This window comes from Molossus molossus, unplaced genomic scaffold (genome assembly GCF_014108415.1).
Source record: "Molossus molossus isolate mMolMol1 unplaced genomic scaffold, mMolMol1.p scaffold_m16_p_11, whole genome shotgun sequence".
Lineage (NCBI taxonomy): Eukaryota > Metazoa > Chordata > Mammalia > Chiroptera > Molossidae > Molossus > Molossus molossus.
This window is the reverse complement of record NW_023425346.1, coordinates 105,382,796-105,409,937: the sequence shown is the minus strand read 5'-3', so window position 1 is coordinate 105,409,937 and position 27,142 is coordinate 105,382,796. Positions and strand designations below refer to the sequence as shown.

Genomic DNA, 27,142 nt, shown 5'->3' with positions numbered 1-27,142 from the left:
TTCTGCTGACCACAAGATCTAACACACATTTTACTATGGGCCATGTAAATAACTTGACAATAAGTAGCAATGATCAGTAGTGAAAAAGCAGTCAGGTCAATATCTATGGAAGGGACACTGGCTGCAGAACTGTTTACGTAAAGAAACGAACCCGTTACACTGAGCTGCTTGGTTGGACACCATCTCCTTTGCTCAGAATTAACGTGAGCATTCGGGCAGAGCCGACTGGGAACATTCAGTTCCACTCTGGTTTGGTGACAGTCTTAGTTCCAGGTCTCTCGTTATCTCCAAACACAATTATGTGTATATTCTAGTTGATATTGTGCGAGTGCTCTTTGGTGTCCCAGTAATGGTACGAGAGAAAGCCGGTTTTGAGCAATAATGTATTTTAAAATGATCTGACACTTTGCTAGTCCACGTTGAAAGTAATGTTAGTCCATGTTTCAACTTGATTCAACGCTAACTCTTAACGTAGCCTTTAAATAGAAATAACCATATAACTGAACATGTAGGGAAAATCTCCACAATTCTAGGATTGTAGAAATTTGGCTTATGGCAAAACCAATGAGACTCGTTTTTAATAGCATTTTAACATTTTTTTTTTTTTTTTTACATTCTGGAGCCCAATCCCCATTTAGGATGGATCTGGTTATTACTAAAGAAAAATTAATATGTGAAATGAAACAAAAACCTCCATTAGAAAGGAAAACCTAAAGCCCCCAGTTGGAGGTGCAGACTTACCATGCATGTGCATCCCAGAGAAACCTGGCCAATTATTTCCACAGGAAAATGCCGTCCAGCCGGCAACAAGTATTACATTTACAGTGGTATTGTCAATTCCGCCTTTATTAAATTAAATAAATACCTCAAACACAAATGTTAAAAGAGTAACTTTTAATCAAGTGATACCAACTAAATATTAAATACTCTAAATATTTGAAGAAAATGCATACTTACAATGTCCATCTTACTATTAGTAAAACTGCAATTTTGAACAGTATATTACTTTAAAAAAGAAATCGAAGAAATTTGTTATAAGGCAGAAAAATTAGACTTTGAAAACTGTTCCAATTTATACTCTAACCTAACATAAAACAACTTATTTCTAACTAAATCATTATTAAATGAATGTAAGCAATATAGTGGCCATTTAAAGCGAAGTACTTTAAATCTGGGTGATAAACGTGTGCATTGAGTTTACAATACGATCGCCACCATCTACGATTCTGTTTGCAACTTCGATAGGAAGATGAGAACAGAAACGCAAGCACTTCACCGGAGCACGGTAGGCCCCTCTTCCTGGTGAGGACGGGGACAGCGCCTCTAAGGGACTCACAGTGGCCGTGAAAATGCACTAAATGTATGTGTCAGCAGTAATTATCTTGGAAGCTTAAAAATACACTTATTCCAAAACCCATTTAACCAAACTTATCGAATCACATCATCTCAGGGTTCCACAGTCTTCCCTACGTGCTGCAGAGCGTCCTCTGTCGGAGGGAACTCGTGCTTCCCACGGAGATTCTGTAGGTCAGAGAAGGAAGAAATCAACAGAGTGGACACGGACGCAGTGCTGTCACACTCCACACCTGCACGCACACCTCGCTCAGTTCTCTGCTGGACCGGGAACGGAATCAGGCCACCAGATCTCATATATGCAGGACTATCAGACCGCCTCGCGGAGGGAACTGGGTTGTCAGCGTGGTGACAATGCAGTCATGTCCTCAGCAGAGTCACGTGAGTGAGACGATGTACAAGCTGCCCTACTCGCTGCGCAGCACCCGAGCTAGTACCGTGCAGGCGACTCGCAGACACTGGCCACCAATCAGCATCAATTATATGGAAATCGTTCTTTTTTATGACGAACAGACGCCACGGGGATACATCTCTCTGTACCGCAGGCCGACGCTCCAACCGCTGAGCCAAACCGGCCAGGGCGTCGGGGATACATCTCAACAGGACATTCTAACATGCACCCTCAAGAAGTTTTGTGTTCACGTCAAATCTCCCACAGAAGCTGCTCTGGTGTAAGGACAGCCCCACCCTGTTACTGTCCAGCTCACTGCTGTTTTCATTTCCAAAATTGTCACTATTTGAAACTATCTTGGTTTATTTCCTTCTTGTCTCCAGAATGTAAGCTCCTTGAAGGCAGGCAGGCATTTTTTCTTTTCATTGCTAAATTCCCAGCACCTAGAGGATGATCTCTGTGGTTATGGGGTGTGGGTGTGGGAGGAAGGCACACACTTTCGGGGTGCTGACCGGGCACGCAGTCCCGGGCATGGGCATGTGAACATTCTGCGCTGCAGTGTGGATTAGGAGGACAGAGCATGAGGGCAGCACCGGGAAGGCATCAGTGTTAGGCTAGCAGGTTACCGGGGTAGAGAGAGCAGTTAGGAGACAGTTGTTAGAAAGTACATATATGCAGTTACTTAAATGCGTGGCTGCAGGAATGCACAGGACAAAAGGAGAGCTCGGCAATGCCATTATAGGTGACAACTTAGATGCCAACTGTGCTCGATGTCACTGGGTGTTAACTGCTTCTAGGTGTTTTTAGGGAACAGAGCTAAAAATATGTATTTTTAAAGAACATTATTTCCAATTAAAATGCAACAGTACAGGATTTTTTTTTTTTTTTATCATCCTCACCCGAGGACATTTTTCCATTCTTTGTTCAGATAGAGTGGGAGGGAGAGAGAGGAACAGAGAGAGAGAAACATCGATGTGAAAGGGACACATCGAGTGGTCGCCACCCGCACAACCAACCAGGGCAGGGGAGAAACTGCAACCGAGGTACGTGCCCTTAGCGGGAACCGAACTCGGGTCTTTCCGGACCGCAGGCCGATGCTCTAACCGCTGAGCCAAACTGGCCAAGGCACAACAGTACAGGATTTTAATCACCTTTTCAATGTCTAAGATCTGCAGTGACATACCCTTTCTGAAAAAATCCTGTCCCTTACAGTTATCTGTGCCTTTTCACTTCATCAGTTTTATCAGGGATTTATCAATTTTATGTTTCTTCATTGTTTATTTCATTAGTTTGCACACTTCTGTATTTCCTGGGTTATCACCTTTCTCGTTTTATTGCCTGAACTTCCTGAGGCAGACGCTTCCCTCACTGATTCTGTCGTTTGTCCTTAGTGCGTGGGCGTCTGAAGCCGTCCGTTTCCATCTGCACAGCTCCGGTGTGGAGGGTTTTCATCACCGTCCACTAAAACCTATGTTCTAATGTTCATTATTTCTTCTTTCACTTGCTGGTTTATTTATTTCCAAACAAGAGGATTTCCAACTTATTTTTTTTAAATCCCCACCCGAGGACATTTTCCCACTGACTTTGCGAGAGGGTGGAAGGGGCAGGGTAAGCGCGAGGAGAGAAATACCGACGAGAGAGAGACACAGCGATTGGTTGCCTCCTGCACGTGCCCAGACTAGGGCTGGGGCCCGGACCTTCACCGGAGGCACATGCCCTTGACCAGGAATCAAACTGTGACTCTTTAGCGGGAGGGCTGACACTCTAACCACTGAGCAACACTGGCCAGGGCTCAACTTCTTTTTCATTATTGATTTCTAAGTTATTCAAATTGTAGCCCCAGAGGAACATTCTTTTTTCAGTCCTTCAGTAGTTGAGACTTATTTTATGGTCTGTAAATCAAACTGTAAATATTTCAGGGGACCTGTAAAAGGTCTGAGCCGGTGGGAGATCACATCCACAACGCAAGGCCAGTGTCGAGCAAGATGGCTTTATTGCGTGCGCCGGGGTGCAGGCGGGCTGAGGCGGGAAGGGTTCAGCCTCGATCAGGGTTGGGGTGTCGGTTATCTACTCTACTTTTAGCTTCCGGCAGTTCCTGCTGATGTATTTTGTCAGGCCTACCGTCCACTTTGCAGTAGGGCTGGGCTGGTATCTCGTCCAGCATCTGCTGGGTTACCATTGCCTTACAGATAATTCAGATAGTCCTTACCCATACTCAACAGAAGGCTGAGCAAAGGTCATGCAAGCAACACAATTTGCACAGTTTCCACCTTTTGCAAACTTTTACCTTTCCCCTTTAAAACAGTACTGGCCCTTCCAACCTGAAGAGACTCGAGTCAAGGTGGTTATTTGGATTGTTCAAATTCTCTATATTATCATTTTTGTCTGCTTCTTCTATTAGAGAAGTATGTCAAAATCTCCCATTATAATTATAGACTTGTTTTTCCTGCTAGTTTTGGAAATACATGCTTTACATATTTAAAGGTATTATTAGATGCATACTAATACAGAACTGTTATTTACACGTGGTTATTAAATAACCATTAATGTCATTGCTCTGAAGTGCACTTTGTCTAATATGAATACAGCACTGTTACTGTTCCATCCTTTTGGTACCCTAATGTTTTTCCAGATGTGTCTCTAGAGACACTAAAATGGTTTTCAAAAACCCAATCTGACAATCTTAGTCTTTCACAGAAATAGTTTCTTCACATGTGCATGTACTCACTGACGTGACTGCTCCCACCATCCTCCTTCCCACGAGTCACCCCCCCGCCCCGTGCGCTGCCCGGTCACTCTCCTTTGTGACCTACCTTGTACGATTTTCTATTACGTGCTTCTCCCTCACCCTATCGGCACTGGATGTATTTTTTAAATTGTGGTGAAGTATCCGTAACACGGTCGCGTGATCAGCCGTCTCCAGAACATTTTCACCTGCCTGAGCCGAGACACCCACTAACCCCACCCCGTTCTCCTCCCCCAGCTCCTGGCACCCACCATTCTACTTTCTGTCTCTATTAATCTCACTACTCTCGGTACCTTGTGTAAGTGGAGTAAAACAGTATTTGTCCTTTTGTGACTGGTTCATTTATTATAAACTCTTCAAGGTTCATCCATGATGTAGCATAAGTCAGAATTTCATTCCTTTTCTAGGCTAACTGTTATTCCATTTATGTATATATCAGCTTTGTTTATCCATTCATTTGTCCAGGGATACTTTGGTTGCTCCTCCGCTTTGGGGGTGAATAATGCTACTATGAATACAGGTGTACAAACATCTGTTTGAGTCCCTGCGTTCTCAGTTCTTCTGGGTATGTACTCAGAAGCAGAACTGCTGAGCCATACGGTAAGTCTGTGTTCAATGTGACAACTGCCATACCATTTTCCACAGTGGCTGCACACTCCCCCAGTCCCAGAGGTGAGCAGCTCACTGTGCCAACTCCGCATGAGCAGTGTGGGTGATGCTGAACAGGTGCTTTCCTGCTCAGAATCTGGAACTTTGGTACATGCTAAGCAGTGGGCACCCACAAGACCAGCCCCAAGCACAAACTTTGAGCACTGAGTCTTTAGTGCAGGTGCTGTCCTACCTCACTAGCGGAGGAAATAAGCACAGCCCGTGTCACTCCCCTGGGAGAGAGTTCCTGGAAGCCTGGGCCTGGGCTCCTCCAGACATGTCCTGTGAGCCTGTCCCTTCGCTCATTTAGCTGTGTCCTTTCGCTCTCATAAATCCCAGCTGTGCGTACAACTATGTGCTAAGGTGAATTCTCCCAGAATCGCTGACCTGGGGGGCGGTACTGGGGACCCCGACAGCCCTGTGAGCGAGGCACCGTACAAGCAGATCCGGCAGTCTCAGCCAAGCCTCCTGGTGACTGAGGCCCAGGCCAGCTTCGTGACTGCAGCATCAGGACAGTCCCGAAGCTACAACCACCCAGCTAAGCTGTTTTCAAATCCTGATTTGCAAACTATGAGATGATAAACATTGTTTAAGTCAATTAATTAATTTTTGGGTAACTGGTTTTGCATTAATAATGAACTAATACAGTATGTTGTTTTTTTACTTTTATAATATTTATAATACTCTTTTCATTAGGAAAAATAAAATTAGTAACTTACATTTTTAAGTAATAGTTAAATATAAAAGATATGATTGACTTACCTCTTATTACTTCTTTTATTCCTAATTGGAAGCACAGTTTTTCAAAACAGATGAAGTCATTTCCACAATAGTATTAAGAGACAAGCCATTCAGATAACCTTTATGACTCATTCTTACTTCTTGAAGAGCATCTATAATACGATCTCTGTGCAAAAGGCAAACCTGCATGAGCATCGTCCTGTCCACAGCATGTGTGCACTCCAAACATGGCTAAGTTATCAAACTGCATTTCACATAAAACTTGACATGCAGCTAAAACAGAACTGTGGCTGTCACCTGCTGACATCCGGATGCAGTTCAGCGAGTCTCTTCACGATCTTGGTAAAGCTGCGCAGGTTCAATGTATTTGGGGGTATGAACCGAATAGGCGTGTTGTGTAGTAATTCAGTGGAGTCGATCTGCTTACAATTCTTCATCTTGACACCCTAAATAAGTGTTTTAGAAATTTTCTTACAATCAGTAACCATTACATAAACACAATCCAGCTTATTCAACTAAAATAAAATTTTAAATTACAATAGTGAAAACTAAAAGTATTAACAGTAATGATAACAATTACAAATGATAAAATTAAAAATTTTAAGAAATTTGCTTTGATTTGGGATTATTTATACCAAGTGCCTTTCCTTGAGCTGTGCTCAGGGCCACCACTTGTTCTCAGAGCAGTGACAGTGTCTGAACCCGACTTTCTCAGCCAGGACTCCGCTCTGAGCCGCAGAACACAGACCTGTTTTCTCATCTTTCCAACAGAGAGAACGCAACGAGTTCATGCAGATGAGAGAGAGGTTGAGAGAGGCTGATTCACCATATACAATGAATATCTTAGGCTTTGGGCGTGAAAGCTTAGTTCTCTTATCTGACCTGACAGAAAAACTGGTCTACATGGTAGTTTCACATATTCTACATCTTATTTACTAAATATGTAACGAACACATACTCTATGCCCAAAGCCGTAGTGCATGCTGGGTGGGGAGAAGGCCAGGGAAGGAGACCCCTCTCCACTGATGGACCTTGTAATCCAATTGAAGAGACAAAATTAAAATAGTCAATTAATTACTATTAGCCAGGCAAGTAGGCTATAAATTGCACGAATCCAGTATAAATCCCATAAAAGTTCAACAAAGGAAGAGCTGAGACGTCAGGCCCGATGGAGTCGGGACAAGACGTGGTGAGAATCTCGCACGTGGAAATCTCGCACGTGGAGCAGCGTCCGTCTCGCTGCTCTGCTTCCCCCTCACTCGGTCTCGGCTCTCAGGACACAGCTCTCGGTCTGCTTGCTCACTGCAGCCTTCCCGGGTCCAGAACAGCGCACACCGCGGGTATGTCTTAACTGTTCGTAAAAAAGTAGATGCTTGGGATACAACAGTTAAGTGACAGAGGAAACCACAGAGAGGATGAGATTTCCATGGAAGAGCCAAGTCGCTGGTCAACAGCGATGGTAACGACTATTTGTTGAGTACACCTGCCAGGTCAGGCAGTTCCAAACATTTTCTGCATCAAAGTCATACAACATCTGTGAAGTAGAAACTACTATCCCCATACTAAGACAAGGAAGCTCAGACGCAGAGACCGCGTAACTGGCTCAATCACATGATGAGCAGGGGCAGAGCGAGGTTATGGATATGTTGTTCTTGATCATCACTACTCTGTCTCTCATCGTAGACAATTGTTTTCTAAACCAGGGGTGGACAACCCCTTTCTGCCAAGGGCCATTTGGGTATCTGTAACATCAGTCTTGGGCCCCACAAAATTACCACCTTAACAATCAGCTGCTCTATTTGCTCAGGCTCACTTGGTGAGGTGTGTGAGGTCAGCTGGAGCCGACTTCGTAGGCCTTATGTGTGTGGCCCACCCTGTAAATGAATACATATAATGAATGAATGTTGAGAATACAAGGAAAAGAAGGGCGACAAGAGATTGCTGGAAAGGTAAGAGAACCTGAGTCCAGTCTAACAAGGTGGTGACAGAGGCCTCTCTGCCCACACACCCTGAGGTAGCATACCCTACCCTGGCCCATGGTGTCCTGTGTACACCGCGTAAGCCTCCCTCTGCCAACTCCACGGCTACTGCCCCCGCTGACTAAGCAGGAGCGCACCACCTGAACCAGTGAACGCCAACACCACAGGCTGGGTCAGTCAGATGTCCTGTCTAAAGAACAAGGAATTGAAACGCAGAGGAAATGAGTCAGTCAAATGACAGAGGTGGAACTGAAAAGCACTGCAGAGTGAAAATGAAGAGAATAAAGCCAAACGGAGGAAGAGGAAAGCCCGGCCGACAGAGCGCCCACGTGCAGAGGCAGAGGAACCGAGCACACGGCTGTGGGGGCAGGACCCGTGTCTACAGGAGAGGAGGGGGAGCCGCAGTCCCGAATCTCTGGTTCAGGCACCATGTGGCCCACCGCACTGTTTCCTTTTTTCCCACCGTGGATTGAGGTTATGTACCAAAAACAAACATCTTAAACATGAAGTGTCGCTGAGATGAAAGGAAAAGAATTTTGAGAAAGGGATGATCAAGCGTCGAATAGGTTAGATAGTCAAAAAGAAGGTCAATGGGGGAAAGACCAATAAAAGGTCACTGGTGACAACAACAAAAAAGCAGTTAAAATACAACTTTAGAGACCAAAATTCTGGGATGTTTGGCAGTAAAACAGGACAGACAGGAAAGGTAAGTTCACAAGAATGAAGTCCAGTGGGAACCTCGCGGAGCCAGGCAGCCGGGAGGGCCGGGCAGGGCAGGGCCATGAGTGCTGGAAGGGTGGGTAACCGAGGACGGTGGGAAAGAAGGGCTGACGGACACAGGACCCCTTTGTCTTATCCAGCAAGTAGCTCTTTCATCCACTCATTGAAACGTTGCTTTCATCTACAGACTCAAAATAATCCCAGTACAAATCAAAGTAGGAGTTTTTGGTAGGTGCTGACAAGTTGAACTATGAAATTTATACGGAAGGACAAAGAGACTAGAATAGTCAAAACAATTTTGAAAAAGAACAAAGCTGGAAGACTAATTCTACCTGATTTCAAGGCTTATTATAAAGCTACAATCATCAAGATAGTGTAGTATTGGTGAAAAGATAGACAAACAAATCAATGGAAGAGTCTAGAAATAGACCCATATACATATATGATCAATTGTTTTTTGACAAAATTGTAAAGATAATTCAATCTCCATAGGATGGTCTTTTCAACAATGAGATGCTAGAAGAACAATTCCACATGTAACACAAAAACACAAAGAAAAAAATGACTTAAATTCATTCCTCACACATTACATAAAAATTCAGTCAAAATCTTTGTGATTATAGGTTTCTTAGATACAACACTAAAAGTACTAGTTGAAAAAGAAAAACTGGTACTTTATCAAAATTAAAAACTCCATGCCCAGTTGATGTGGCACAGGGGACTGAGCGTCGTTCGACTCCCGGTCAGGCACAGGCCCAGGTTGCAGGCTCAGTCCCCAGAGGGGGCGTGCAGGAGGCAGCCGATAGAGGTCTCTCTCTCACATCGATGTTTCTCTCTCTCCCTCTCCCTTCCTCTAAAAAATCAATAAAAACATATTTTAAAAAATGTAAAAACTCCTGCTCTGATAAAGATACTATTAAACAAATGAAAAGACAAAGTACAGTCTAGGAAAAAGTATCTGCAAGTCACATATCCATCTGATAAAGAATTTATATTCCAAATATAAAAAACTCTCAGAACTCAGTAATAAGAAAAACAACAAAAGAGTAAAAACGAACAAAATATAAACAGGAAGGAACCGCTGCTACACGCAACCCGCACCGGTCTCAGGCGCAGCGGAAGCGGCAGCAGCCGGCCGAGGAGGCCCATGCCGCCCCTGCAGTGGCGTTCCGGGAAAGGCAGCAACAGGAGCAGGACGCACAGCAGAGCGCAAGAGTGTTGGCAACGGACTCTTCCGTATCTTGACTGGCAGTTACATGTCTGTGTGCATCTGTGTAAGCACACAGACAGCAAACAAAGTGAGTTCACTGCATGTAAGATCAAACGAAAGGAAGGATGGATGCCCATGTGGTGCCAGGTGCTGTCTGAAGTAAGATGAGGAAGAGGAACAAAGAAATCATGACGCTGGACATAAACGACTTGTATGGGAGAAAGGGAGCAAGGCAACTTCTTCACTTCCCTGTGGTGGTGAGGGACGTGTGGGCACAGAGAATGAAGTAACTACATTTCAGGGTTTTAACGAGTACGGGGTAAGGTTAGCTTAGCTGCCATAAAAAGGATGACGCAGTGTGGTCTGCGAACAGAGAGGCAGACCCTGCAAAGCACTGGCAGAACCGAGTTAAGTGAAAGGAAAACGAGCTTTTCTGGGGCTGGGGCTGCAGAGACCTCCTCCCCGCAGGAGAACTGCAGTTGTACAGCAGCAGGTCAGAGTGGGTCCAAGGCTGCCAAACACTGAGAGTATGTTCTCTTCCCACTTCAAGATGGCTGGTTTCGGAGTCATCTGCTCTACACAGCCACTTACTGCAAGGCAGCTCACAAGACCACCCAAAGGGCCTGCAGGATACCAACCTCCTGGTCGAAATGGAATGACTCCCTGTCTTGCTCAGATCCCAGGTGCCTGGGCCTAGTTCTGGGCAATCTAGAAACAGACGAAGCTGAGTTGACTTCTTTGTTGGTGTTTTTCTCCCAATTATTCAAACTAATTCTCTTTCCATTTTTGGAGGACAGTGGTGATGTACATTCTCCAGGACTTTTTATAAGTCGCACATTGACTGATTTCCCATTTATTTCTATCCCATTCATTTCTTTTGCAGCAGACTTTGCATCATTGTTGTTTTTAAAAGCAAGAGATGCATATCTAAAATATAAAAGCAGAAAAAAAGCATATGTCTCAAGTGACTCCATTTAAGACAAAATTAAACATCAAGTTTTATAAAATAAATTTCAATCAAAACTACAAATAGGATCCTTTTTTTTTTTTTTTTTTATCCTCACCCGAGGACATTTTTCCATTTTTTGTACAGATAGAGTGGGAGGGAGAGAGAGGAAGGGAGAGAGAGAGAGAAACATCGACGTGAAGGGACACATCGAGTGGCTGCCACCCGCACGACCAACCAGGGCCGGGGACAAACTGCAACCGAGGTACGTGCCCTTAGCGGGAACCGAACCCAGGTCTCTCCGGACCGCAGGCCGACGCTCTAACCGCTGAGCCAAACTGGCCAGGGCTAGGATCCTTTCTTAATTGAGAGCTTAATATCTGAAATAAATGATGACCATATTTAGTAATAAAACGGTAAAGGCATTCCCAATGAACTCTTGCCATCAGTATGTTCTGGCAACGTCACAAAACACAGTAGCAAATGCATATGATGGCACACAGATGACACACTGATCTGCCTAAAAGTACACCGTGGGAGCCCCGACCAGGGGAGGGCCGTGGGAGCCCCGACTAGGGGAGGGCCGTGGGAGCCCCGACCAGGGGAGGGCCGTGGGAGCCCCGACTAGGGGAGGGCCGTGGAAACAACGGAAGCGCAGTATCTGAGCACCTGCTACGTGCCAGGTTCATTCCTACTGCTTCACTCACTCAGCTAACAACAGCTTCAGGGCAAGGCCATGAAGACACACTTGTTCTCAGCCCTGCTCTATAGAAAGAGCCTGAGGTTCAGCAAGGTTAAGTAATTTGCCCAGACTCATCAGCAAGTGCTCTTGGAGCTGGGCGGAGGGCCCGGCGGCGCAGCAGCTGAGCCTGCTCTAAGTACACGCCCACGGCCACCAAGAGACGAGACCAGGCGCGCACGGCCCAGGAGTGCTGCTCTGTCTCAGCAGGAACGGGGACAGCACGTGACGAAGATCCGACGGGGACCAGCACCAGTTCAGGTGGCAGCTGTGGGGCCCCGGGGCCCCCTCCTAGGCAGGGGAAGCTCTGCCGCAATGGCCCTGGCTCGACCCCCGCCTGCTTCATGTCCAGCACAGAGCCCCGCGCCAGCACACACAGGAAACGCACACTGACGGACGCTGGGAAACTCACCTGTAATTAGAAGAATCATAAACCGAAATTTCAGAAACTTGATATTTCTGGAAATGGGATCTTATATCAGCCTAAAAGAACAGAAAAGTTTGTGAAAGGTAGAAAACAACAACAGATAATAAAAATTTGAACACTAAAGACTTCTGAAAATGAAGCTCAAAAAAATAAATCCTGGCATACCTCAGATACTGAAGGGCAGAGACCACCAACATGTACCAAATAACCTTTAACTCTTTGTGAGGGTTCAACATTCTGAATTTCTGCTTATACAAAAACATAAGACACAACAGAAGATAACCATTATTATATCAATACTTCTAACAGAAATGTGAAAATTGTTAAATATTTTATTTTTATCATCACAGAGCTCGTCATAAAAGCATCCGCAAACAGCAGCGCTGACTGAAGACCAAGAGCCGGAGCTCAGCTGGGGATCTCTGGCCTTGATCGTATCGCCTAAAAAGAAAGAGGTCGGACTTGTTGACATTAAGCAAGTCTGTTGTAGCTTGAAAATGGACCAATAAGAACCAAACAGAGACTCAATCACCCCTACTGAAGACTGTGTCTTCTGCTCCTCTCCGGTTGGGAGCAGCACCAAGATGCTGGTGCACACAAGACCCTCCCCATCCCTCACGCTGGCCAGGTCTCTTCATGTTCATGCCTTTGCTGGGGGCACCACACCGAAAACTGTTAAGTCAGACGAATACCAGCAGGTACGAGGCTGTGTAACAGTAATGGCACATGGAAATGGGGGGGGGGGGGCAATTTAGATAGCACTATTTTGGAAATCACAAATACTAGGATTATAGGTATATTTTCCTTATTTGATAACAGAATTCAAAAGTCTTAGACTACATTTTCAGCCTGTATTTTGAAGAGAGCCTGGTCTGAAATAAAAAAGGATTCATTGAATTGAGATTCTTTCAAGTTACTATTAAAACCCATACCTGGCACATAGGAGGTCACACAATAATTATCTGTTGAATGAATTCTTAAATTAGTTTTTATTTGTATGATTTTAATTTTTATATAATAATGGGGTAGTTATAACTTTTATTTTCTTCATTCATATAATAATGCTCTAACACTTGTTGAGTGCTCCCCACATTCCAGGCAATACACCAAGCACTTCATACGTATCATTTCGTGTGATGTCGGCAACCACCCCGTGAACTACAATTGTCATCTTCTCCATTTTCTAGAGGAGGGTGCTGAGATCTCAGGAGTCGAGGTCACAGTCTAGCCAGTGGCAGTGCTGGAATTCAGGGAAAATCCTTCATCTCTAGGCAGTGATACCTACCCTTCTTCATTAACTTAACTTGCTAATTTCTTTGGTTTATAATGTGCTGTATAGAAAAAACAGTGAAACTAATGATCTCCCTTTATAATTTACATTTTTACATTGGGGGGATAAGGGAGCAAGGAACTACGTTACAGTAGAAAAGGTACGTAAGTAGGTATCAGGAGACATCCCTTTCACCCGTCACCGCACCTGGCACTAGAGTTGAACACAACACATCTCCTAACCCCCCCCCCCCCCGGTGGGCTGAGCGCTGCACCTGGCACCAGGACAGCCGTGAGCAAAGCACAAAGAAATCCGACCTCACGGGGCTGAAATCTGAGCGTGGGAAGCAAAACGCATCGCACACGATATGGAGAAAAATGTAAGGAGAAAAGGTAGTTACAGTAAAACTAGATGATATAAAGCCATTTATTTTAAACGGTGTATGTGTATTACGTATATGCATAAAAACATAAAATAATAACAAAAATATTAATAGTGGTTATTGTAAATTGGAGACACTTCAGGCAATTTTTATTTTCTTATACTTAAAAAAATTATTTTACTTATTGATTTTTTGAGAGAGAGAGAGAGAGAGGGAGAGAGAGAGACAGACATCGATTTGTTGTTCCACCTATTTTTTTTATCCTCACCCGAGGACATTTTTTTGTTCAGGTAGAGTCGGAGGGGGGAGGGAGGGGGAGGGAGAGAGAAAGAGAGAAACATCGATGTGAAAGGGACACATCGATTGGCTGCCTCCTGCACGCCCCCTACTGGGGATTGAGCCACAACCTGGGCATATGCCCTGACCGGGAATCAAACTGGGACCCCTCAGTCCATGGGACAACGCTCAATCCACTGAACCACTCTGGTCTGACAAGAAAAACGAACATTTTAAAGTGATTTAGTCTTTAAAAAATTGACCTACAAATTGCAAATTTTCTCATTTTTTTTATATTTATAAAAAAAAGCCACAACAGGAATAAAATATTAAAACAGCCTTGTACTGCCCTGGCTGGTCTGGCTTAGCGGTTGGAGCATCGGCCTGCGCACCAATGAGTTGCGGGTTCGATTTCGGTCAAGAGCACTTACCTTGGTTGTGGTTCGGCCCTGACCCTGGTCAGGGTCACGCAGGAGGCAACCAGTCGATGTGTCTCTGTCACATCAATGTTTCTCTATCCGAACAAAAATGGAAAAATATCCTCAGGAGAGGATTTAATAAAACAGCTTAGCACCCCTGATAACATGGAAGACAATAAGCACTACTTTAAAAATGGCTAGGTTAGAATTTCTTAGTAAATTGTTAAGAACCAACCTGGTGTAAACTTCGGATTCTGTCCATCTTGCTCTATTTGACTTTCCTGTATTCCTGAGCAATCAACTCCTGTCAGGTTCTCTTTAGCATCAAACCAGTCTTCACTTACTTCTTGAGAGTTTTTGTTATCTGAGAATTGAACACAAGCAGCTGTGAATGATATAAGTTTACCCCTCTGAGAAGTTATCTAAAAGCTTCCCAGAACCAACATGATGACAATACTAGTTTTATGTATAAAAATGAAAATATTGCCCTGGTTGGTTTTGCTCAGTGGTTGGAGGACTGGCCTGGGACCAGAGATGGGGTTCAATCCCCAGCCCTGGATGGGGTCATGCGGGAGGGCAACCAATCGATGTTATCTCTCTCATATCCATGTTTCTCTCTCTTTCTCTCTCTCCCTCCCTCCAACTCTATCTGAAAATCAATGGAAAAAATCCTGGGGTGAGGATTAAAAATTAATTAACAAAGTAGAAGAAGCAGGCATAAGGATAAGGATTCTCTGAGAAGGGCCCTGGCCAGTGCGGCTTAGTTGGCTGGAACACTGCCCTGTACGCCAAAAGGTCATGGGTTTGATCCCCAGCTGAGCAAGCAAAGGCCATTGGAGGCAACGGCCTGTGTCTCTCTTTCTCTCTCTAATCAGTGGAAGATATCCTCAGGGGAGGATTAAAAAGAAAAGAAAAAAAAAGTTTTTGAGACGGGATTTTCAACAGACCCTGAATAAAAAGTACTTTTTAGTCTGATGATCTGCAGTCTGGTTTTCCTTGAATTAACACCAATTTCCAGCCACATTTTTCTGATTTTATTTTTTATTCCTCATCCGAGGATATTTCTCTATTTATCATTAGATAGGGAGGGGAGAGGGGGAAAGAGAGACAGAGAGAAATATTGAGGTGGCAGAGCCACATCGACTGGGTGCCTCCCGCACGACCCGACCAGGGCTGGGGACGAACCGCAACAGGGGTACGTGCCCTTGACCAGAACTGAACCCGCGACTCATTGGTCTGCAGGCCGGTGCTCTAACCACTGAGCCAAATCAGCCAGGGCTGATTTTTAAATTATTCCTTATTAAAGAGATTTGCATTATCTTTCTACACAGACTGACAGCAGGCGTCTTTAAAGGGGTTAAACAGTACTGCAGCTCTTTATTTCTTTAAGAACTGAATTAGTAATGTTTCCGGAATGATCATCTTTTTTCATAGAAGACAAAATGAAAAATATTACAACTTACAGAGGTACAAATTGGACAGAGGAATTTTCAGGCTGTAAAACATGAACCAGAAGAATCAAAGTCTGTGTTATTTGGCAATATCAGATATAGTATCACATGACCTTAAAGCAGCGGTTCTCAGCCTGTGGGTTGCAACCCCTTTGGGGGTCAAACGGTCCCTTCCCAGGAGTCGCCTAAGACCATCGGAAAACACGTATTTCCGATGGTTTTAGGAACCGAGACACCACTCGCTCCTCCATCGTCTCCAGGCGGGTCCGCCCGCACGCAGATGCGCCCACATGCAACATGGGACCTGTGTTAAAGGGTCGCAGCATCAGGAAGGTTGAGAACCACTGCAAAGAGGTCAAGTCCATGTAAAAAGAACATACTTAACATTCATCATCAGAATGATGCCTTTCAGTCAAATAAAAATATTTATTTTGATTTAATGAATGGGCACCAGGAATATTTAAACTATACTGATTTCTGGCAATGATACAGACAATACCTTTGTTTTTTTTTATCCTCACCCAAGGACATCCCTCCATTTCTCCATTTTTTGTTCAAATAGAGCGGGAGGGAGAGAGAGGAAGAGAGAGAGAGAAACATCAACATGAAAGGGGACACATCAAGTGGCTGCCACTCGCACGACCAACCAGGGCCGGGGACAAACTGCTACCGAGGTACATGCCCCTAGTGGGAACCAAACCCAGGTCTCTCGGGACTGCAGGCCGACACTTTAACCGCTGAGCCAAACCGGCCAGGGCAGACAATACGTTTTTATACTGACCTTTGTCATCGAGTTTCAGTTTACTGAAGTATCCACCTAGATCACCACTTTTTAAACCATCTTCCTCGGGTGAGGCACCTTGTTTAGGATGACTACTGTCAGATAACAAAGCCACCTGAGGATCACGATAATAAAGACGACAGTCATGAGGACTGATGGCACTCTCACTGCGGGGGGCACTCTCACTGCGGGGGGCACTCTCACTGCCGGGGGCACTCTCCTGGCACTGGCCCTCAGGACAACTGAAGGCTCTGAGAGCAGAGTCATTCTCCACCCACTCTGCAGGTGCGCAGACGGGCCTCTGTCACACAGGTCATGGGGCTCAGGATCTGAACTACCCCGTCTGTGCAGTGACCGTATGCTCACATGACCATTATCTAGCAAAGTGTAGAACACACACACTAGAAATCAGATGATTTTTGAAGGTATACATAAGTATTTTTCATATTAACATTTAACTTATTTATTGGAAGTAATATTTCTTTACCAAATGTAGCGGTAAATAAGGTACTCTTTACACGTAAGTTTATTTAAGAATTGTTTAAAGAACACCACAAAGCAGTAACGTTACAGGGAATGCATGGCTATGGGAAATTGTGAGGATGTACAGAAGTAACTGAAATCTACTCGCACTACACTGGCTCATGCATAGCCGTTCATTCAATGAGACAGGTATTAAAATATAATCACAACTTAAAGTATTATTTTATAGCCAAAGCTTAGATTATAAAATTATGTGTATTATACCTTGTAGTTTTAAAAATAATTTGTTCTTCCCCAAATAAGCAGGTTATATCACTGCTACCATTACAATGATGAAATACAACTTCTCCAGAATGTTATATATCATTAAATAAATAAGTTGTTTAAGCAACTACATAAGAAATTTGAGGATAGCAAAACCTGTTTGTAGATCTGTTAAATTCTTTGTGCATAATTGAGTTGAATAAAACAATGAAATAAACTGCTAAAGTAATTTACTATTATCATTTAAGTTAACAGAAATGAATATAAATCAACCAAGTACTTCACTTTTGGCTTTGGAATGCACCTTGTTATATACGACTACCTACATAATATAACCTCAGGGTTAAAACCAAAGTCAGGAAGCAACAAGAAATGCCAGCTGTCCTGCTCCTGCCTCACTTGGTAATGGAGCATAACTTACGATTCTCTATCACTTCACAATTTGCAGAGTGACAAGCATTTCCCTGGGACCAAAAGAAGTAAAGAAAACCTATGAAAGGCATTTTTAAATTATTTTCATGTCAAAAAAGAAAGAATTAAAACATTGCCCTGTCTAAAATGAATATGTAATTACTTTGCTCTCCCTCATGAGATGAATTCCCTAAGATAATTCATTTTTACCCCACTGGATCAATATGATGGTGGTCACAAGTCATGCTTTGCCTGAAACAGTCCGGTTTATATCTTGTCATGGTAAATTATGAACATCACACTACCTTTCACCCTCAAGTCCCCTGGTTTAATGATAAATTATGTGGTTGCCCTACTCAATATATACTGTTGACGTCTGTTTGACCTGGATGCATGTGATACCACTCAAACAATAGTATACATAGTAAGCCAGTTAAATGACAAGAAGGACATGAGAACTTCTACAAATTCTAGTTTACTTGGCTTTAGCCAAAAAAATTAGATTTACACTGATGAACTAAAAAAATCTTACTTGAGAGAGAGTTTTTTTTAGGCTTGAAGAAATGTCAACATCACATATACTTTGACTATCTAGTTCAGAATCTGCTCCTGAAAAGCTGAACAGAGAAACATTTCATTAAAGATTTTGTCAACATTCTAAGTAATGACCAAAAGAGAAAACTTAAAATTAAGTAAATTAAGCAATTTTTAAGATAAAATAAATTCTAAATTTGATGAAACCATAACTTACACATGTGATTCTTTTTTCATTAGCTGGAAAGACAGAAAAGGGAAGAAAAGTCTTTTAGTTTGAAGTGTTTTATCTAAACGAAGTAAAATGTTTCCCCTTAAGACAAAAGCACATACCCTGGCAGCAAAGGCGGAGAAGGCGGACAACAACTTGGACTCGACGGCCAGCGGGGGCAGCTCGTCCAGCGGTGTGCCCCTGCTTATCTTCTCTTTCAAACCCACATACTTCACTTTCAAGTCTCCCAAAACAGACAGCAGTGCTGATCCTAATTCCTTTTTGATAGGATTAGTTGAAAAATTCCTGTTCAAAAGTTCACAAAATTGGTTTACGCTTAAGTCATCCATTTAACATTAATATCGTATAACATACTTAGTTCTAATTCTATCAGATCTTCAAAATTTTTTCTTTTAAATGTTCAGTGAAAGAAAAGGACCCAGTGAAGACTGCTTTCTGGAAGCAGCACCAGCGTCCTCATCACATGAGCCAGAGAGAACGCGGTGGAGCGTCATGGAGACCCTGCGATGACTTCACCTGTACTCGGACTTCACAAGGAGCATCGGATCTACCTTTTCACTGGGTTCTTCATCCCAGAATGCACTGCTGTCTCTCCATGAAATTCAAATGTATTACTTTTAAAAGTCGAGTTGCAATCTACTACTCATTTTGCCCTTCAAAATGATATTAAAGCAATTTTTTAGAATTTAAAGCTAGTGTCAATTTCTAAGATGACAAGACTTAAAGTGGACAGTCACCTATTTAACCCTCCCCTACTTTCCATCACAAGCTTGTAGATGTCACTGCAGTGGCGCTGACACATCTGATAGTGGACATCTAAGAGGTGGGACTCGGCCCTGACGGCTCTCTGCAGTGTTTTCTGGCAGCACTCTTGTGGCAAAGTCTTCTCCATTTCTTTAGAAAGTTGAGGTTCCCTTTAAAATAAAAGACTAAGTTAGGTAAGATTCTAAATATTTTTCTGTTAATGACACAGCCCTAGAAACAGATGTTCAGGTTCTTGCATTTCCGTGTCTAAATCAAGCTCCCAGACACGGAAAGGCCACAGGAACACATCACAGCGGCAGCAAACAAGGCCGCCAGGAGTCAAAGCTCAGCATCTTCTCTAGAATGCGAGGAGGTAAGCAATGCTCACATTCATGCTTCCTTTATGAAAAAGGACTTCAAAGTGAAGTACTGACTTACCCAGAATCTCTAGGTTTTCACCCGACATCAAGCTTTGGCCAATATTTTTATTTTTATTTTTTTTTTATTTTTATTTTTTTTAATGAATTTTTATTTATTTTTTTTGTTACAGACATTTTACCTTTTTACCCCGTTGGCACCCCCCACCCCACCCCACCCTCCACCCTGTCCCCGGCTTAGTTGTCCATGTCCATTGGTCATGCATACATGCATATAAGTTCTGTGGTTTATCTCTTCCCCCCCGCCCCACCCCCCATCCCCTCTTCTGAGGGATGTCAGTCTGTGCCCTACTTCCATGTGTCTGGGTCTACTGTATTCCTCAGACTGTTATGTTCATTATATTCCGTATATAAGTGAGATCATGTGGTATTTGTCTTTCTCTGCTTGGCTTCTTTCACTTAGGATAATACTTTCCAAGTCCCTCCATGTCGTCTCAAAGGATAAGAGATCTTTCTTTCTTACCGCTGCATAGTACTCCATTGTGTACATGTACCACAGCTTTTTTATCCATTCATCTACTGGTGGACACTTGGGCTGTTTCCAGATTTTAGCTATTGTAAATAGTGCTGCTACAAACATGGGGGTACATATATTCTTTCTGATTGGTGTTTCAGGCTTCTTAGGGTATATTCCCAGCAGTGGGATCACTGGGTCAAATGGCAGTTCAATTTTTAAGTTTTTGAGGTAGCACCATATTGTTTTCCATAGTGGCTGCACCAGTCTGCATTCCCACCAGCAGTGTACTAGAGTCCCCTTTTCTCCACACCCTCGCCAACACTTGTTGTTTGATGACTTGTTGATGGCGGCCATTCTGACAGGTGTGAGGTGATACCTCATTGTTGTTTTAATTTGCATCTCTCTGATGATTAGTGATGTTGAGCATTTCTTCATATGTCTCTTGGCCATTTGTATGTCCTGTTTGGAGAGGTTGGCCAACATTTTTAAAGCTACAGTGTTCTGGATGGAAATTACTCTTAAATGTGTTATCTTTTTAATAGGAAATAGACATTTCCCTTAATAATTAAGGATCATTATTATAAGCAAATATTTTCCTGCGTTACTTTATTAAAAAACCCAAGTTGCTGCAGTTCCCGAACGTGAACGGACCAGCTGCCGGAAGCCCCGCCGGCTGCGCCAGCACCTCTCCGTCAGGGACCCGGCTCTCGCCAGCTCCGTGGGACTGACCGCCAATTAAACTCAGAACAAGGGAGAGTGAAGGAAAAAGCAAACCATCTCAGAGCATGAAAATTAATTTGGCTTCTCAGAAACTCCCTTTTTCCCTTCCCCCATGTCCTGGCTCTCCATTGTGTCCTATATCATAAGGGTATCTAGTAAGTACAAAGTCAATTACACAGTGGGTTAAAACCAAGATTAACGTATCCCAGTGCAAGTAGCTATTTACTTATTCATACATATGACATTTTTCAAAGATGCTACTTTGTTTTGATCTACAGGGGGATCAAATGAAAGAAAACTGAGTAAATAAATCAGTATGGATTTGGGTTGAATAAAAGGATGCCACAAGTTTCTAAAGAAATTGTTGAGAATGAAATCTCAATAAATGAAAAACATTTACCATTCTCTATTATCCTAATATTTTTTTGTAAGAAGGCAAATGGCTGAAGCAGATGATCTCTTAAGCTCCCTTTAAGCTACTTTTTAATATGGTTGAGTACACTACAAAAAGGGAATAACTACTTTGATTTTCCCCATGTGTATCTGCAAGCTTGTACCTCTCACTTACCTCTCAGGATGTTCCTTTAAGTCTGTAACAGCAAGTGCTTTTCTTAATTCCAGGGAATCCTGCAAACGTGATTTAAAACCAGATTAGAGCTATGCGACAAACGACACAGTGTACCTGGAGCTCCACACTGGAAGAATGTAAAAGCCGCCTGCTGACGGCTGTGGCCCAGCGGCCCAGGGAAGGGCAGGGCTGGCCTCTGCCCACCTTCCCTCCACCCAGCCTGTCCCACCACAGCCTCAGGATCCTCGGCTAAAATGCAATTTACATTAGCATACAGTGCCTCTTTATAAAGTCAAATAAAATTCTATTATTAACATACTGGTTTTACCTTACTTAGAAAACTTCCATTTGGTTTTATACTGTTAACTGAGAGGGATTTTCCCAGTGACGCTCTCGTCCCCACCGTCGGCACATCGTCGTCATGACTACGTGAGCCATCCGTGTTACAAGCCACGCTTCTTTGTTTCGCCCTCTGCCCCTCCCCAGGGCGTCTTTTATTCATCATTGTGATCTCCGTGTTGCTGGACACAGACACTACCGAAGGCCTGGCGCCGGTCGCTCTGCTGGCTGTGAAACCAGCCCTGAAGTCGGTGCTGACATCCACTGTCTGATTCACGGTGACCGTGCACTCGGCCGCCTCTGTCACAGATTGGGGACGTGTTCCTTCCACACTGTGTAAGCACGTTTTATTTGAGGCACTGCCATCAGTAACTTTTAGGGAGCTGTCTTTTATTGTCTGAGTATCTTCAACTCCAATCCTTGGTGAGGTAAGAGAAAAATCTCGGACTGAGTTAGGAGTGTCTGGCAGACTTTCATACTGTGAATGTTCACAGGCAGAAATGACAGAATCACCACCAACGGAGGGACAGGGAGTCTGACTACCTTGAAAGCACTGTAGTAATGTCTCTAGAGCTCTGTCCTGTGGTGACGTGCTACGGTTTTCAAGGTGTTGAAACATTTTGTTCTCAACAGTTGCATCTCCACAAAACTCTTTACTTTCCGTGACTTGAGATTTGCTTTTGCCAGTATAAATTTTGGTTTTTAATGCCTGTTGAGGGTTTAAGAAAGAATTCTTAGATAGAGATTTCTGGTTTTCAGAACTACTCCTTAGTGAAATTTCACCAAATACTGTATGGTACATTAAACTCGTGTCTTGTTCCTTATTTTCGTGCTTTGGTTTATGATAGTCTCTTAACATAACAGAATTCTGGTATTTGGAGACATGAGGTGAATCTCTTTGTCCATAAACATCAACCAAATCTAAAGAGTTGCTAGAACTTTTCAGCTTAACATCATTAACTTTTAGACTGCTAGCACGCTCAACTTCATAACATGCATCATTTAACCCAGCAACTTCCAGGCTAGATATGTTCAGGGGTTTTGTCCGATTAGAATTTAAGTGGCTGCTCAGATACTCCTGCTCTTCCGCGCTGAGATAGTCCAGCTGGGAGTCTTCATCGGTTTCGTGCCTCTGCACATCTTCGGTAGGTTCTTTATCATCATCGTCCGAAACCTTGGCTCTTTCTAAGCCAATAATCTTATCAACTTTATGTTCCAAGATATCAAAAAACATCTCTCTTTTCTGCATTTCAGAATCTAATTCTGAATTTAAAAGACTAAGATTTTCATCCTTCAGTTTTGACTCTGAATAATGGATAGAGTATGTTTCATTCAAGAAAACGTAGCTGAGACTGTCCTCGGACGCCCTGGAGGGAGCGCGCGTGCTCTCCATGTTGCCGTCTGGACTCGCGGGAGCAGACGGCTCCAGGTCGACGCTGTCAAGGCTTCGGATTTCACTGTCGTCAGCTTTCTGTCCTAGTGCCAAGGAATCCCAGTCGTCATCACAAAAAGTCAACTTCGCTTCATTACAACCACTGGAAGATGATAAATTTCCTTTCTTAGAAAGTCTACCTGATTTTAAAAATAAAGATAAAATGTTAACAGCAGGACATTACAGAATCTATCCAGTAGAAAAGAACTTAGATGTGATCTACTCCAAGCTTTTCCCAAAGTAGGACTACTTTTACATTATCCACGACAAACACCCTTGTGGTGGCCACCATGGAATGAACTGGGTCTCCCTTAAAACCTCTATGTTAAAGCCTGAACTCCCAGTGTGACAGTCACTGGGGACGGGAACCCTGGGAGGTACTCAGACTAGGGGAGCTCAGTCTAGAGAGCTTGCGCTTTCTCCCCCACGTGAGGAGGACACTGCATGAAGGCAGCCTCTACAAGCCAGGAAGAGAGCCCTCCTCAAAGCCTGACCACACTGGCACCCTGGTCTGAACTTCCAGCCTCCAGTGAAAACTAAGCCTGAGCTACCCAGTCTGCGGCATCTTGTGGTGGCCCAGCTGAGGCAGCGGCCAAGGCTCTTCTCCAGTTCGCTCAAAGGCAAGGATTCGCTCCTGCCCAGGCAGCCAGCTCTGCCTGTGGTATCTGAGTGCTTCCTAGGTCCAGCCTTCGGCAGCGCAGACACGGAAAAGACCACGTGGTGGTGCACCCAAACACTATGGCTTCATAAGGTCACAGTGAGAAGCACACATAAATGCAGTGCAGGTAACGAGCAGGTAGATGCTCGAGAAGACCAGGAAGCCAACTTCAGAGAAAACTACATTTAAAAAGTGTTTTGAGCCCTGGCCAGTCTGGCTCAGTGGTTAGAGTGTCTCGCCTGCAGACTGAAGGGTCATGGGTTCAATTCCCAGTCAAGGGCATGTACCTGGGTTGCGGGTTTGATCCCCCAACCCCGGATAGGGTTGTGTACAGGAGGCAGCCAATAGATGTGTCTGTTTCACATTGATGTTTCTCTCTTTCTCCCTCTCCCCTCCTCCCTTCCACTCTAAAAGTCAATGGAAAAATATCCTTGGGTGAGGATTAACAACAAAAAAGTGTTCTGAAATACAATAGCTATTGTAAGCAAACCCAGCACCCATGAGCGAGCTGTGTGAAGGGACGTGGCATTGCAGGGCCCAGCAAACCGCCGTGGCTGGAGTGAGCTCTGCCACAGGAGCCACTGGAGCCACTGGAGCTGGGGCAGGGAAAGGTCTGTTCATGTGCTAGGGGGGCTGCTCTTATTCTAAGGCTACAGAGGACTGGAAGCTTCTGAGAGGGGCTGTCCTGTGCATGGACTTGGCCACAGGAAGAAAGACGGCTGAAGGGGCAGCCTGGAGGCAGACGCCGAGTGCGGAGTGGAGCCAGAGACGGCGCTGGTACCAAGTTCCACCGCTCAGACTTGGTGGGTTTGAGGACAGCAGATGAGGAAGAGAGGGGTTAGTGGCTTTCACATTTTTATTTTTTTGCCCAAGAACACGATCAGAATCATATCAAGGGCAATCAATACATATAATGTGTGTGAGTAAGTGAAACATTTTATAAAACAGTAACTACTACGACTACATCCAACATATTCTGGTATGTTCTGGTCTATTTTATTTTATTTAAAAAAGCTGATTTCAATCAACTAAACTGACTTCATGACTCACCAACTGGCTACCAAATGCTTAGCCACTGCTCTAAGATATTGATTAGGCTTACAACTGGTATTTTGTGAGTGGAAATACCTAGAGCTAGAGAACAGGGGCTTTGCCAAGAGCTGACTTGGAGGACAAAGGGGAGAAAGAAGGGGGCAGGGAGAAGAGAATGAGCTCATTTCCAGGCATGTGGAGTTTGAGGTCAGCAATAAGATACCCAGATTCAAATGTCACCAGAGTGCTGTAACAATTAAAATTTTTTTCTTTATTTTTAGAGAGAGTGAGAGAGAGAGAGAAACGTTGATGAGAGAGAACATCAATTGGCCTCCTCCTGCACACCCCCCACTGGGCTTTGGGCCCACAACCTGGGCATGTGCCCGACCGGGAATCAAACCAGCGACCTCTTGGTGCGTGGGTCAACGCTCAACCACTGAGCCATACTGGCCAGGCTTAAAAACACACAATAACTAGTCAGGGGCACTGACTTCTTTTCCATTAGATTGTCACATAAAAAATGACAGCAGCCACCCTGGCTGGTGTGCTCAGTGGTTAGAGAGTCTGCCTGTGCAACAAAGGGTCTCGGGTCTGATTTCTGGTCAAGGGCACGTACCTGGTTTGCAGGTTCCATCCCAGGCCCTGGTTGGGGCACGTGTGGGAGGCAACAAATTGGTGTGTCTCTCTCATATCAATGCCCCCCCCCCCCCCTCCACTCTCTCTGAAAATCAATGGAAAAAATATCCTCGGGTGAGGATTTAAAAAAAAAAAAAAAAGACAACAGCTAATACAATAATAGCCGTCTGGGGTGAATGCCCTAATATATAGGTCATATAACCGAGATGCATCTTACTGTCACATCTCATAATAAGGTTGTATCTGACTGGTTAATTCTTGGTAACAGAAATCCTTATATACAAGTATAGGCACCTCATTTTAAAAAGTCACTTTGGAGCAAAAAGGGTGGGTAATTACTATTATTTTTTGTAAATTAATCAAAATTATATATATTTTTTATGTCAGACTAGCAAAAAAATGTAATATTAGTTTGTGCGCCATGAGGTGACCAAGGCTGCAGGCTGCTGGTCTTGTAAGCTGTTATAAATATGGGGCTGGAGCCAAGGAAAGTGGTGTGAGCTTCAATGGTGAACTCACGGGCTGATAGAAATTTGTACACATGTTCATTATATATTCTTGATGTGAATTCTTTGTTTTTCTTATTAATGTGACTTTTTCCTAGTTTATTGCTTATCTTTTACTTCTTATAATATCATACTATGATTTTTAAGCTTTCTTAAATGAGTCAGTCCTTTCTTCTCTGACTTCTGAGTTTTGTCTCTGTGGCCTTCTCTACCACGTGATTATAAAAGTATTCTTCTGTATTGTGTGTGTACGCAACACAGCCTTTCTACACTATGTATATATTTTTTCTCTAGCATGAGGTAGGAACCTAACTTAATTTTTCCCAAAATGGATTGTCAATTATACTAATTCCATTTGCTGAATAATCCATTACTTCCCTCTGACTTAAAACATTACATTTTTTTCTAATAATTAAAACCACGTACAATCACAAGCATATACATTTTAGTTACCTTCCTTTTTATGCTCTTGTTATTTCTTATTTTTTTCTCTACCAATATCAGAGAAAAAGAAATTTCGGATTTGTGTGAAAACAAATCACATTCAACTTGGGTAGCGCAGGTCAACCTGCCCACGTTCCACTTAAGACAACTGTACCTATCAGCAGCTCCCAAAGGCTGGTCGGACATTCTCTCTCTGGTTCGCCTTCTCTTCCCTACGTCTTCCACTTCCCTGAGAGGTCCTGTGTAGGCTGCCCATATTCACTAAAATCACCTGAGTGAGGTTGCCAAGTCACATCTTGCTGCATCTTACATTACTGGATGAAAGTTTAAAAAATAGCAACACCAGAAGGGGAACTATCTAGCCCAGTGAGACTGCGTATCTCTCCGCCCAGAATAAAGCCAGCTGGCCTGTGCCCACCTTTCTGGGTGCCTCCACGGCGGTGGTAGTCCTCATCAGCCGCCGACTCCGCCACCGCAGGGGCCTGCATCTCTCAGGATGTAGATTCTAGAAGAGGTACAGATACTGAACTATTGGTATATACAGAATTACATTAAAAAAAAAAGTAGAAAAACAAGAATTTGACAAAGTGACAATTACAGTAAAAGATTCTAAAATAAGAGGGCTGCCACACAAAACTGATAGAACATTAGAATAACTTTTTAAAAAGTTAAGTTGACAACTACATAAGATTGCATTATTTAAACACCCCAGACATACTCATATCCAATTTTCAAGGAACATTAAAGAAAAAGCACAACACATTAG

At 43.6% G+C, this 27,142-nt stretch overlaps 1 protein-coding gene across 1 annotated transcript; it reads right to left on the bottom strand.

The window, feature by feature from the left end:
* Positions 1–1,150: 1,150 nt before the first annotated feature.
* Positions 1,151–26,864, bottom strand: RBM44 (RNA binding motif protein 44). The gene is made up of 15 exons (XM_036253371.1): positions 26,795–26,864; positions 21,658–23,240; positions 21,330–21,388; positions 19,141–19,317; positions 18,505–18,688; positions 18,389–18,411; positions 18,170–18,254; positions 16,480–16,594; positions 14,483–14,611; positions 12,066–12,145; positions 11,886–11,956; positions 10,427–10,715; positions 6,177–6,325; positions 5,901–6,045; positions 1,151–1,521 (listed from the first exon to the last, which is right to left on the bottom strand). Exons 1-14 carry the CDS (start codon positions 26,862–26,864, stop codon positions 5,922–5,924), a joined length of 3,138 nt encoding a protein of 1,045 aa, XP_036109264.1. The 3' UTR covers positions 1,151–1,521; positions 5,901–5,921.
* Positions 26,865–27,142: the final 278 nt, after the last annotated feature.